The sequence below is a fragment of the Ostrea edulis genome, chromosome 1 (genome assembly GCF_947568905.1).
Source record: "Ostrea edulis chromosome 1, xbOstEdul1.1, whole genome shotgun sequence".
Classification (NCBI taxonomy): Eukaryota; Metazoa; Mollusca; class Bivalvia; order Ostreida; family Ostreidae; genus Ostrea; species Ostrea edulis.
In genome coordinates this window covers 84,801-98,608 of record NC_079164.1, presented here as the reverse complement: position 1 = coordinate 98,608, position 13,808 = coordinate 84,801, and the positions used below count along the sequence as shown (strand labels likewise).

Sequence of the window (13,808 nt, the reverse complement as noted above, 5' to 3'; positions counted from 1 at the left end):
TTTTTTCAAAGGACTTATTTTGAATTATTTTGGACTTTATGGGTATGCAAGACGTTGCTGGCATTCAATAGAAATATTTTCAAGAAAAAAATAATTAAATCAACTCGTGTAGCTTATTCGGGGGGGGGGGGGTGTCCTTAACCCAAGCACCTGTGGATGATCTTAGAATCTCATCAAAACCGGAATAGACGTTGTGACGTCAAACTTAATGATTTTTGTGGTCTTGAATACAAAAGAGTTGCACATCGTGGCAACCTCTATAGATAGTGGGAATTTCAATTCTTAACATGTTCAAATTAGTACTGAAGCTTGTCTAGGCCGTATATCAACATAATGGTATGGCAAATCTTTATCATAGAATTATCATATCATTTATCCTGTAAAACATTTTTGGGTTGCCTTTCTCTTTAACATTTATTCATATAATGAAATTGATTGTTTTAGAATTTGTGATATTTTCACAAGACACGTTATATATATAACGGACAAACGACTAAAATGAACTCAAAATAATCTTTATTACATGAGATAGTTAGATAAACTGTTAGAGAATATAAAGAGTATCCACTCACTCTAAATACGCAGATGTTCTTCATTTATACGATTATTCTCTGGTTATATCTGCGCGATCGAAGCATATATCTTCAAATATATTTGTATTTACATTTCATACTGTTTTGTTTCTGTGATAACCCTTTGAAGTTTCAGTGTAATGAAAGCTCCATAGACAAAATCTCGTAAATCAGTGCGTGTCGTGAGGTTAATACCTAAAGGTGTGAACATCGCAATTTATAGATAATGTCGTGTGTATTTCAAATCTTAAATAGTGTATACCATATTTTGTTTTATTTCAAATGTGTCAAATGTAAGTATTCGGTATCAAACTTGTGGGTTATGTCAGTCATTAACTACTTTGGAAAAGATAATAATTAATGCATAGCGACGAGTATTTCATATTGTTAGAGGTCCCGTGTCTTACAAAAAATGGAAAGTGAGGCATATCATGAGACTGTATGATTCATCTTTCAGGTTTAGTTAAATTTTCAAAATATTTTTTTTCCATTTGGTGGAAGGCATGCACATGTATCTTTTGTGTTACACCTTTGATAAATGTTTTCTATCAAGTGTACTAATACAAAGTTTTGATTTTTCGTAATAAATTGAACATAATTCACTATTTTAGAATATACAGATGTAACTGGGGACATACAGCCCGGTTAGACCAGAGAGCTACATATCCACTCAGGTGACCTATTGTAATTAGTCAGCGTCCGTCATCGTGAGTCGTGCGTGAACATTTGGACATTTTAAACCTTTTTCTTGATAACTACCATTTTAATTCTTTTCTGATGTGGCATGAAGCATCTTTGGGACAAGGGGTTGTTATATTATAAATTTCGGGTAGGGGGATATAATAAATTCCAGGACTCCTAAGTCCCAGGAAGGCCTTTATGGTCGAGCAAACCAACCAAATGTTGCCCAATTTTCAAAAATATTCCTCTCTACAACCTCACATCTGTAAGAAAATGTTAAGGGTATCCATGTAAATATATAGACATCTAGAGCAGAAAGGCCTTTACCCAAATTGTATATTTCGTGATCTCTGTGATAGAGGTTCTGACTCCAGGACGGGGTCAAAATTGGTATATGATATAGTGTTTATGCGTAAAGCATTCTCTAATGCTATGCTATGCTGTTGGCCTCTTGGTAGTTAAATATTTTGATGAAATAATTCCAGTTCGATTAAAAAAAATTGTTTAAATAAAAAGAATCTTTTAGATAGATGTAAATATTGAATTAAATTCAGGGGTTTCGTTACTCATCCCCTCTTAATTTTTTTTAAATGTCTTTATTAAAAACGGATTGATCGGGGGCAGGGACCAGACGATAGGCTTTCACCCCAGAGCGAATTTTACGTCCAGTATTCATGTTTATTATAAATGAGGACCGAATACAAACTTTATATTGGATACAATGAATAAATGTAAAAATCAACGGGCTTCGAAATGACTGCTACCCAACATGGCTATAACAACAACAGAAATCATTTGAAGCTATGGGTTTTCGGTTAAAATGGAGATTTAATGAATGTTTGGACAGTCGTAATAGTGGGGAAATGTGTTAGGAAGCTTTTGATATTTTGAGGCGGTATTGCAAGAATACAGCGACATGAGGACACAATCGTGCGCAGAGTTTTCAGGGCCGTAAATCGAAGGTCTTAATACGGGCCTATGTAGCTCTCTGGTATATCCCCATATTCCGGAGAGCTACAGAAGATGAACATGCAATTCTGAAATGTCGGCACGATAAACTTGCTTTGTGTTGTACCTGTGTGTGTTTGATTGAATAAAGCCGTGTAACAATTTGATAGTTTTATAAAAAAAAAAAAAATAGAAACATAAAGCTCCTGCATAATGAAATTACATTCGATTTATTATAATGCAATGCATTTTTGTAAAGTTTAAATCTGCGCGAGCTAAAATTGTACACCTAGGTTTACATACAAAGACTTTAAACTAGCGTTGTTTTTATTTTTTGACAATTGTCGGATAAATGAAAGAAGTTCAGATGGTTTGAAATGTGACATGCCTACCGTAACACTATACATATATAAAACAAGCATTCGACATTTCATACATTTAACGATATTGTGCTTCCATACAATACGCAGGTTTAAATCGTTGACAGTAATAGTCAGCCCTTCTCGCAAATATTCACTACTACCACAACAAATTTCAATGGTTGAACTGCAAATCGAATATATCACAATCGTGGCATTATCTTATTATAAATGATGAATGTTCAAGTTTGACATGTATTCTAGAACAGATACTGATCACTATATACCTGAACTTTCTTCTAAAGTAAAATCAATAAGGTGAATATCGAATATAATATCTCACATAATTACGAATTGATGTTCTTATCATAAGGGGATAATAACAAATCAACTCTCTTGTTATTCATTAGTGGCTTTAACATGTATGTCATCACGAGACAATTATTGCACTATTGATTTTGCTCATAGTTTCTTTTCGTTTGAAAATTCACGTTTTCAATTTGCAATCACCACACGAACTCCATATAGGAGATAACGTCAGTCGTGAGTGATGTGAAGAAAACGAGATTCGTTTTAAAATTCAAACATCTATAACATCCAGTCTTATTTGCGAACTATAGAATTCCAAATCAACCAAATTGATCGTTTTGTTCCTCGCTTGATACTATTTCCACGAAAATACTTTTTTGAAATGACAATCCCTATTTGTATTCATCGACATCAAATACATTTTCCGTCATCATTGATACACTCTGAAATAGTTAAGGAGGTAGATTGACCGATTTTAGAAAAATCAGTTTAAAAATTAATACATAATCAATAATTTCCAATTTGTTGTCGTTGAAATGAGATAGGGCTTAAGTCAATGTGATTGCTAATACAACGTCAATAAATCATTATAATATGTATATTTATTAGTTTGATATCTTACATAATGCTTAATTGCAATAATGTTTTTTTCAGAATTCTCAAGAATTTTATGAAATGATACAAGACTGTCCAGTAAGGTAAGCATCTTATTGTATCGTGACATGATTTAAACTGGAGCATAAATTTCGTTGATTTCTTAATTCTGAAATATCCACAAATTTCCCTTTTTCAGACTTAATAATGACGCTACATTTAAACTTAGAAGTCAAATTCCTATTCATAAATCTCGTTGAAGTATGCCCGTTTAAGTGGGACATTAACTTCACAGTCATCATTTCACCCAAACTTAATCCCGTAAAATACAATACTAGAAATTGCGTTTAAAAAACGAAAGTAAGTTATTTCACTTCAAATTCCTCAAGTGTCAATGTCAAATTAAATATGTTCTAACCGTTTATGCTGATATAATAACCTGTAGTAAATAGATCTTAATATGATAATCTGTCATGATATGTATTATGTAATTTCTTTTACATCGGTTTATTTGAGCAGTGTATGGCAAAAATGAAGAAAGGAAAAGTGAACCCCGAACTTCCAGACATCGACGTCAAATCTGTGATGTCCGATAGGTCCCAGTTCTCCATCGGTAGTGCCCAAGATCTGGTACAGAAGAATATTCAGGACGGGGGGAGCTGTCGGCGTATCCTCGAACATTGGAGAATGATCCTTGTCATCATTGTCCCCATCATTGCCATGATGGTCTTTTCATCCTTCAACCTTAGCGAGGCAATACAGCTGAAAATGGCCACTGATTCCGCCATTACGCAGATTAACTCCGCTCAACTGGTTACCAATCTCATTCAGATGCTTCAGCGAGAGAGAGGACGATCCATCACTTATCTCAGCATTAATGGAAACATGTCAGAAGCGTGGAATTTACTCCAGATAGCACGACAGAACACGGACAAGAGTTTTCAAAATATACCCTTAGGAAGTAAAGTATTCTCTGTGAATAATATAGATTGCATAACAATTGATATACATTCAAATATAAATGAAGTGAGAGACGAAATTTGGAAATTGAATGCCACAGTCTCAGAAGTCTTAGATTTTTATACATGTATAGATAACGTATTGATGGATGACGTCTTATCCGATCTAGAAGTCCCTGAAGGAAACCGTCTTTACTCCAAACTAGTTGTGCTTATGGCTCTTCTCCATCACGTGGACCTTATTGGTATTCAGAGGGCTAAAATAGCTTATCTTTTCACAACTTGTGAATTTACAGACATTGAATACCTAGTATACAAATACATTGAAGGGAAAGCAAAGTCATATCTAGAAGTGGTATTTGCCTATGACTCGAGTATAAAGAAATCCTATAAAGAGAGTGGCTTAAACCCGGATGAATATCTCCAGGATGTTAGTCAAAGAGTCTGGTCAAATAGCTATTCTTCAGTATGCACAAGCCAGACTGAAGATGAAAGATTTGCGGCAAGCACTGAATGGTTTCAAAACATTACCCAAATTATGGACTTCGATTTTCTTGTACATCATAATTCTTCAACATTGTTAAAGGAGAATCTCTCAGAAATCCGAAGTGAGGCTGAATTTCGTTTCGCACTATATATATCCATACAGGTGTTTGTGACTTTATTGAGTTTCATATTGTTAGCTTGGTACATAACATGCGTTAACAAAATGACATTACGATTGGCTAAGTATGCCAGTAACATCAATTCCAAAACCAAGGAACTGGCCGTGGAAAAGCGTCTCACCGATAAACTTCTATATCGCATGTTACCTATGAAAATTGCAATGCAGCTGAAATCGAATGGATGCGCTCCTGCTGAGGAATTTTCCCAAGCTTCTGTCTATTTCAGCGACATCGTTGGTTTCACTTCCTTGTGTAGCAGATGTTCCCCTCTGCAAGTTATTGACCTGCTGAACGAAATGTATTCGTAAGTTGGATGATATGTTGACGGTGCTACCGTTTGAGCGAGCGCAGCTTCATGTATGCACATATGTTGTAATGTTCATGCTTTGATCAGGTTCAATTTAAACAATATCTATTTGCCAAATACTTATTAAATTAATGAAATTAGGTAGCTGAAACAGATATCCCGTTTTAGTTTTCTCCCAGTTTTTACATTATAAATCATGTGATTGAAATATTTTATGCTATATATACATTTTATTTATGCTACCTTCACTGTGACTTGCTTAACCTTTGATGCACGACTTCTTCTGAAATGCATGATCTCAGCAGTCGACTGTCTCTATTTTCCTTTTTTTACTCTCAATTTTTTCAAATTACTAATTGTATGATAAAAATGTCCAAACCTTTAAAGTTTGTAAAACTGTTTAAATAGCACTGCCTGTGAACATAAAACGCATTTCAATATAATGAAAATTTAAAAATAAATCGATAAATTCAACTATTGGGCATGTATATGCGCGGACCCCCCCCCCCCCTCCCCATGCGCACCTATCTATTCTTTAAAAATAAAATGACAATCCCTTTGTAGCAATGGTATGTTCCAAAAGAGAAAATTAGAACAATTTTTATATAAATTTCATGGCCACTTTCTAGGTATACAAGGGAAATAATAAGCTTTGAATTACCCCCTTTTTCGAAAACTGTGAATTTTACAAGATCATTCCGATTTTCAATTTAAAAACATAATGTGATGGAATTTTTATCTATATCTTTTACAATAATCTTTAAACTATATACAAAATATAAAATATATAATAATAACATGCTTAAACATAACCATATAATAAAACATTGGGAAAATTTAAGGATTTGGGGTGGAAATTAGTAATAAAAAACGGGGTAGTCCAGATACTAAAGAAAGGACTGCTCAAAAGCCTGTCAATGAATTTTTTTGCAAACACTGCAATTCAAAGCTATTCATATACCTAACTTTCTGTTGAAATATGAAGGGGTGAAGCTAATCTTGATTTTGAGGTAGGTCTCCTTTAACTTATTCATTGATAGGTTCACTTGGGGTTAGGCTTGACGAAATATTTGTTATTAATAACTTTCAAGCTTAAATTCTTTTCATGTACAACTACTGTTAAAAGTAATGGGGGAGGAGACAGTCTGAATTTATTTCCACTACAAATAAAATGCTCATTGTCAAAGACGGGGAAAGGATTATTCTCCCATGTCTGTTTTGGAAAACATTGTTAGAAACTATATTTGTTTTGACCCTATTGAAATATATAGAATTTTCATGATTATGGAACAAAAATTGAGTTAATGAAAACAAATTAAAATTCTAATTTTTTAAATATACATGTATATTAAACATGGCTTCGAACAAAACGTCTAGTCTAGCTCTATACAATACGTCTTTTTTCAAACCACGGGTTAGGTGTAGTTAATGTCAATATGAGCTACTACTTCCTTTACAAGATCAACAGGATTTCCTTGGCCATGGTAGCTAATGTCGCTTGACTTGATCGTCTCCATGCTATTTTTCAAGGTATTTAAGCCTATGTGTCGCACATGTTGTGATTTTGCACCTTTTTCTTTTTCACATGTCTGCTTCTCGCATACATTTCGACGTGTATCATATCCTTTTTACATTAGTTACAATTTCCGCAGCAGTTTTTCGTAAAGTTAGTAAAAATAATTTGGAATATGAAATAGTTTGAAAGATATTTTTCTTTATTGCTGAAGACATATGTCTTATGGCATACATGTTTACAAAAATAATAAACAAGTTAACAATTGTATTGTATGGCATGACATGACATTATATGGTATGCTACACAATACTGATGTGAATTTATAGACAGAGAATGCTATATAAGTAAATAATTATGTAGATTAAAGGCACAGTAAATATATTTCCCCAAATTACACAACTCTTTGAATTTTTTTACACTTAATAATTGTATAAGTTTAAAAACAGATGGGTTTTTCCAATAACACCTCTTGATATATTTCCTGCGCAATTCAATAAAGTAAGGACATTTTAAAATAAAATGAAATTCATCCTCAATATCTAAATTACAAAGTTTACAATAGCGGTTATATCTTGCTGCATTAAGACGTCCACTCTCAATGGCAAGATTATGCGAAGACATTCTAATTCTACTAATGTGTTTTTATAAGCATGTGGTATGGCCTTCATCAAGTAAAATTGCAATGAAAAATAGTCATGAATGTACATATAAATTTTACATCTTGGTGACGAGTTGATTTGTTCAACAATACACTGCACAAAAATATCAGAAATTCTTTGCTTAATTATTGGGAAATAAGTATTACAACATACGCCACTATATTCTTGATTACACCAAATATTACCCAAACCTATATCAAATTGTTAGTTTTTTATATGGATAGCCCAATTAATAACACGATTTCCATCCTTGTCATCTTCTTCACGTAAACCTTTGTAACATGTTTTCAAAATACAATTTTCACTTTGTAATAATTTAAACCAAAATTAAAAAATTCTAAACCAGCGCACAATGTTCATGGGCAGTCTGCCTGTTTCTACATATACCATAGCATTATTTGTATTTTTCCTGACACTCAGTACATATTTCAAATATTCCAAGTGCACTTTTTCAACATCTTTTATACTATGGCTACCCCAAACTTCACAACTGTAATCAAATATCCTTGCAACATATGTATCAAATAAGGATAACATTGTTTCTGTGTTTAAATACATTTGGCTGACTTAAGATTTCAAGGAAAACATTGCTTTTCTGGGCTGACTGGCCAATTGCTTTTGTGTGGTGCTAAACTTTCCATTGTAATTCATTAAAACACGCATGTATGTGAATTTATCAACAATGTCTATAGGCTCCCCATTCAGATGCCACCTTTCATCACTGCTAATTTTACTCCCATTTCTGAAAATAACTATTTTTGTTCTTTCTACATTCACTGAAAGATCCCACTTTGTAGTATAAGTAACAAGAGGCCCATGGGCCACATCGCTCACCTGAGTCACCTTGGTCCATATCAGAAGATTTTCCATATCTATTTGCATGTAAAACCGTAGTCCCTATTATGGCCCCAAACCTATCCCTGGAGGCCATGGTTTTTGCAAACTTGAATCTACACTGTCAGAAAGCTTTCATGTAAATATGAACTTCTTTGGCCCAATGGTTCTTGAGAAGATTTTTAAAGATTTTCCCTATATATTTGTATGTAAAACTTTGATCCCCTATTGTGGCCCCATCCTACCCCAGGGGGGCATGATTTCAACAAACCTGAATCTGCACTATATCAGAAAGCTTTCATATAAATCTCAGCTTTTCTGGCTTAGTGGTTCTGGGAAGAAAATTTTTAAAGATTTTTCCTATATATTTGTATGTAAAACTTTGACCCCCTATTGTGGCCCCATCCGATCCCCGGGGGCCATCATCTTAGCAATTTATAATCTGCACTATATCAGGAAGCTTTCATATAAATCTCAGCTTTTCTGGCTCAGTGGTTCTTGAGAAGAAGATTTTAAAAGATTTTTCCTATAAATTTGTATGTAAAACTTTGATGCCCCCCTTGAGGCCCCATTCAATCCCCGGGGTCCATGATTTTAACGAACTTGAATCTGCACTATATAAAAAAAAAAACCGAATTTTTTTTACCCCCTATTGTGGCCCCATCCGACCCCCGGGGGCCAGGATTTTAACAATTTAGAATCTGCATTACATAAGGAAGCTTTCATATAAATCTCAGCTATTCTGGCCCAATGGTTCTTGAGAAGAAGATTTTTAAAGATTTTCCCTATATATTTGTATGTAAAACTTTGACCCCCTATTGTGGCCCCATCCGACCCCCGGGGGCCATGATTTTAACAATTTAGAATTTGCACTATATCAGGAAGCTTTCATATAAATCTCAGCTTTTCTGGCTCAGTGGTTCTTGAGAAGAAGATTTTTAAAGATTTTTCCTATATATTTGTATGTAAAACTTTGATCCCCTATTGTGGCCCCATCCGACCCCCGGGGGCCATGATTTTAACAATTTAGAATTTGCATTATATAAGGAAGCTTTCATATAAATCTCAGCTTTTCTGACTCAGTACTTCTTGAGAAGAAGATTTTTAAAGATTTTCCCTATATATTTGTATGTAAAACTTTGATCCCCTATTGTGGCCCCATCTGACCCCCGGGGGCCATGATTTTAACAATTTAGAATTTGCATTATATAAGGAAGCTTTCATATAAATCTCAGCTATTCTGGCTCAGTGGTTCTTGAGAAGAAGATTTTAAAAGATCTTCCCTATATATTTGTATGTAAAACTTTGATCCCCTATTGTGGCCCCATCCTACCCCAGGGGGGCATGATTTCAACAAACCTGAATCTGCACTATATCAGAAAGCTTTCATATAAATCTCAGCTTTTCTGGCTTAGTGGTTCTGGGAAGAAAATTTTTAAAGATTTTTCCTATATATTTGTATGTAAAACTTTGACCCCCTATTGTGGCCCCATCCGATCCCCGGGGGCCATCATCTTAGCAATTTATAATCTGCACTATATCAGGAAGCTTTCATATAAATCTCAGCTTTTCTGGCTCAGTGGTTCTTGAGAAGAAGATTTTAAAAGATTTTTCCTATAAATTTGTATGTAAAACTTTGATGCCCCCCTTGAGGCCCCATTCAATCCCCGGGGTCCATGATTTTAACGAACTTGAATCTGCACTATATCAAAAAAAGAAAAACCCTAACCCTAACCCTAACCCTAACAATTTAGAATTTGCACTACCTAATAAAGCTTATCTATAAATTTCATCTTTTCTGGCCCAGTGGTTCTTGAGAAGATTTTTTAATGACCCTACCCTATTTTTACCTTTTCTTGATTATCTCCCCTTGGAAGGTGGCCTGGCCCTTTATTTTAACAATTTAGAATTCCCTTTACCTAAGGATGTTTTGTTCCAATTTTGTTGAAATTGGCCCAGTGGTTGTTGAGAAGAAGTTGAAAATGTGAAAAGTTTACAGACGGACGGACAGACGGACGGACAGACGGACGGACGGACGCCGGAATACAGGTGATCAGAAAAGCTCACTTGAGCTTTCAGCTCTGGTGAGCTAAAAATGTATCCAGCATGCTCTGCAAATCCTTAGCACTTTCGGAAAAAATAACCATGTCGTCTGTATACATCAAGACAAACAGATTTACTTCTTGTATTTGTACAGGGATCATCCCTTTTGTTAAGAATTCGATCATATAATGAAAAAAGTATGGGTGACAATACTTCCCCCTGTAATAAATCGATATCATTTTTGAACAACTCAGACAACATTCCTGCTGATCTGACACAAGACTTAATATTTTCATACATCTCACGAATAATACCGAGTATTTTCCCCTTTATGCCAACAGTGCTACGTTTTTTCCATAATTTTATTCTTTCAATACGCCGGTTTCGAGATTCACCCGAGTTATTTCCCTTTGGAGAACTCTCGTATATAGTGAGACGCGAAACAATTTGTTTACACGCGGGAGTGGGACTAATATTCATCACTGCGTAAGTGAATGTACTCAGTAAGTTTCCCATACACTGTTAGATCACCCGAATTCGACTGATACACAAACTAAGTAAGTTATATTTAGGGAGTAATTAACGTAGTTCCACACTCCTGTGACGTCATAAGATTTTGCAAAGTCAATAATTTAATGACTGGAACATAAATTTTGTTGGAGTCTTTTTCAGTAGTTATTGTAAAAATTCTTGTTAGCCATAAAATATTTCAAACGTCTTAGTTATATTTGAATAGTCAATGATGTGTTTAAAAATGTTGAATCCAAGGACAATAACTCTGTTTACATTAAATTATTTATCAAGTCCAGTATGCAATAGATTTCCTATATTTTTCACAAACATTTTACCAAGGTGACAAGGAATTATTATATGTGTCTTTTCATGAAATTACATAGAATTTTAATCCATGAGTGGTTTTGAATAGCTCAGCTGAATGGTGTCAGATTTAGGTTTTTTATGGGGGTATACATACTCTGGAAGCTATAGATTTGAAATTATTAAGGAAAGGTATGGATTTTTTCCCATAAATAAATATAACATATGTACATCTACTAATAAAAACAGAAAAAATGATATGTAAACCATGCTATAAGGAAATTATGTCCATATTTGTTTGTTTTTTAACATTTTGGAGAATTAGGCTAATTCAATAATTTTGCACTTATTGTACTAAAACTTGATGAACAGATTGAAAATGACATGTGTTTTAGTTATTGACATGTTTCCTGATAAATAAATGCAATTTAAATTATTTCTTTTGTTTTTATTTTAAAATAACAACAGATAACTGTTTCCAATGAATTTCATAAAAATCTACATAGGGGTGCATTACTTCAGTAGTGTCTGTAATGAAAATTAATATGGAAATCCTTAACTATTTTGCCTTTTCTCATTACTCTGAATGTTAATTTATTGATTCCAAACAAAAAAATGCTACCTAAACCCCAAAAATCCAGGACTAAGGACCCACCTTAAATACATAGAATTCTTATCATATCACGTTATTTCGTTGGTCATAAGTACCATATCTAAGACATCACTTGCAAACATGACATTGTTTTTATGTTTCCACTTTAGTAAAACATTTCTTTCGATAGTATATTGTATTTCCCACATTTACATATTAAAAGAAAAGCCGCTTTTAATACATTTCATCATCTTACTCACTGACTGTAGGTCCACTCTGTCCCACTTAGTCATTCAAAGTTCCACTAAATGCACCTCCTACACAGAAGAGTTCGTATCTCGAAACTGGCGTATTGAATCGAACGCCTTTTTAAAATCTATAAAACAGCAGTACAACTTTTTTTTCTTATGTAATGTCATATCAATAATTGAACTCAGGCTAAATATAGCCTCTGCTGTGTCCCGCTTTGGCTGAAAACCAAACTGCGCATCGGTAATAACATCATTGGAATTTGACCATAACAATAATCAGAGATAAAGTGTACTTATATTTACATGGAAATGCTTGCGAAAATTAAAAATTCCTAGTATGGACGTTAACATTTGACCAAAAGTTACGATTGTCGTCATAAGAGGGGGGGGGGGGTATTTTTACGGCCATTGAGCAGTGAGGGTCCTTTAGCGTACCACACCTACTGTGACACGGGTCATCCGTTTTTAAGGTCATCTCCGAGGACCCGTGACATTCACACCTGATGCCGAGCGTTTAGCGATGGAACTGTCACTACCTGTTTTAACGACTTGGGTGTGTCACGGTCGGGATTCGAACCCCGGGCCTTCTACGTGCGGGGCGAACGCTCTAGCCGCTTGGCCACCTGAATAGTTCGTACGTTTCCCAAGCAAGATTCGGAAAAATGTGTGTCCACTTCTAGTTATACCCCCGAGCGAAGTTCTGGGGGTATATAGGAATAACTCTGTCTGTCTGTCTGTCTGTCTGTCTGTCCGTCCGTCCGTCCGTCCGTCCGTCTGTCCGTCCGTCGGTCTCCATATTCGTGTCCGGGCCATAACTTCTTTGTTCTTTGACAAAGGCATACCATATTTGGCACACAGGTGGGTCACCACGAGACGATGTGTCGGGTACCTTCATGACCTCTATTTGACCTTGACCCTTGACCTTAAGGTCAAAATTAAAGGTTTTTTACAATGGATTCGTGTCCGGACCATAGCTTCTATGTTCTTTAAGATTGGCATACCATGTTTGACACATGAGTGTATCACCATGAGACGATGGGTCATGTACTTTCATGACCTCCATATGACCTTGACCTCAAGGTCAAAATTATAGGTTTTTACAATGAATTCGTATCAGGGCCATAACTTCTTTGTTCTTTGACATAGGCATACCATATTTGACACATGAGTGTATCACCATGAAACAATGTGTCAGGTACCTTCATTACCTCTATATGACTTTGAACTTTGACCTCAAGGTCAAAATTTATTATAGGGTTTTGACATAGTCATACCATAAGACATGGGTGTATCACCATGATACTATGTGTCATGTACATTTATGACCTCTTTATGACCTTGACCTTTGTTCTCAAGGTCAAAATTATAGGTTTATACCATGGATTTGTGTTAGGACTATATCTTCCATTTTCCTCTACAAAGGCATACTATATTTTTACACTCAGGAAAGAGGTAATTTATGCCGATTAATAACACCCTTTGGGAGATTGGGGTAACGGGGGTCTTCTTAGTGAGCATTGCTCACAGTACCTCTTGTTTCACACTACTAGAGTAAATATCAACAAATAAGCATCATCTTACACTTGCAATGAGTCATTGTTTATAGACGATTGACTTTCTTTTTGTAAATGCCTAACAGATGCATGTGCATGTAGCAGCGATTTCGGTGTCTTATAGGCTATATATGATATATACAATGTATA

General features: G+C 34.9%; 1 protein-coding gene across 1 annotated transcript in view; it reads left to right on the top strand.

Moving 5' to 3' along the window:
• Nucleotides 1-3,837: 3,837 nt before the first annotated feature.
• The window catches only part of LOC125649308 (uncharacterized), a 30,213-nt gene continuing 20,242 nt past the window's right edge, over nucleotides 3,838-13,808 (top strand). Inside the window, exon 1 of the mRNA XM_056152808.1 lies at nucleotides 3,838-5,391. Coding sequence (XP_056008783.1) covers nucleotides 3,986-5,391 — 1,406 coding nt within the window. The 5' untranslated portion in view covers nucleotides 3,838-3,985. The remainder of the gene's footprint in view (nucleotides 5,392-13,808) is intronic.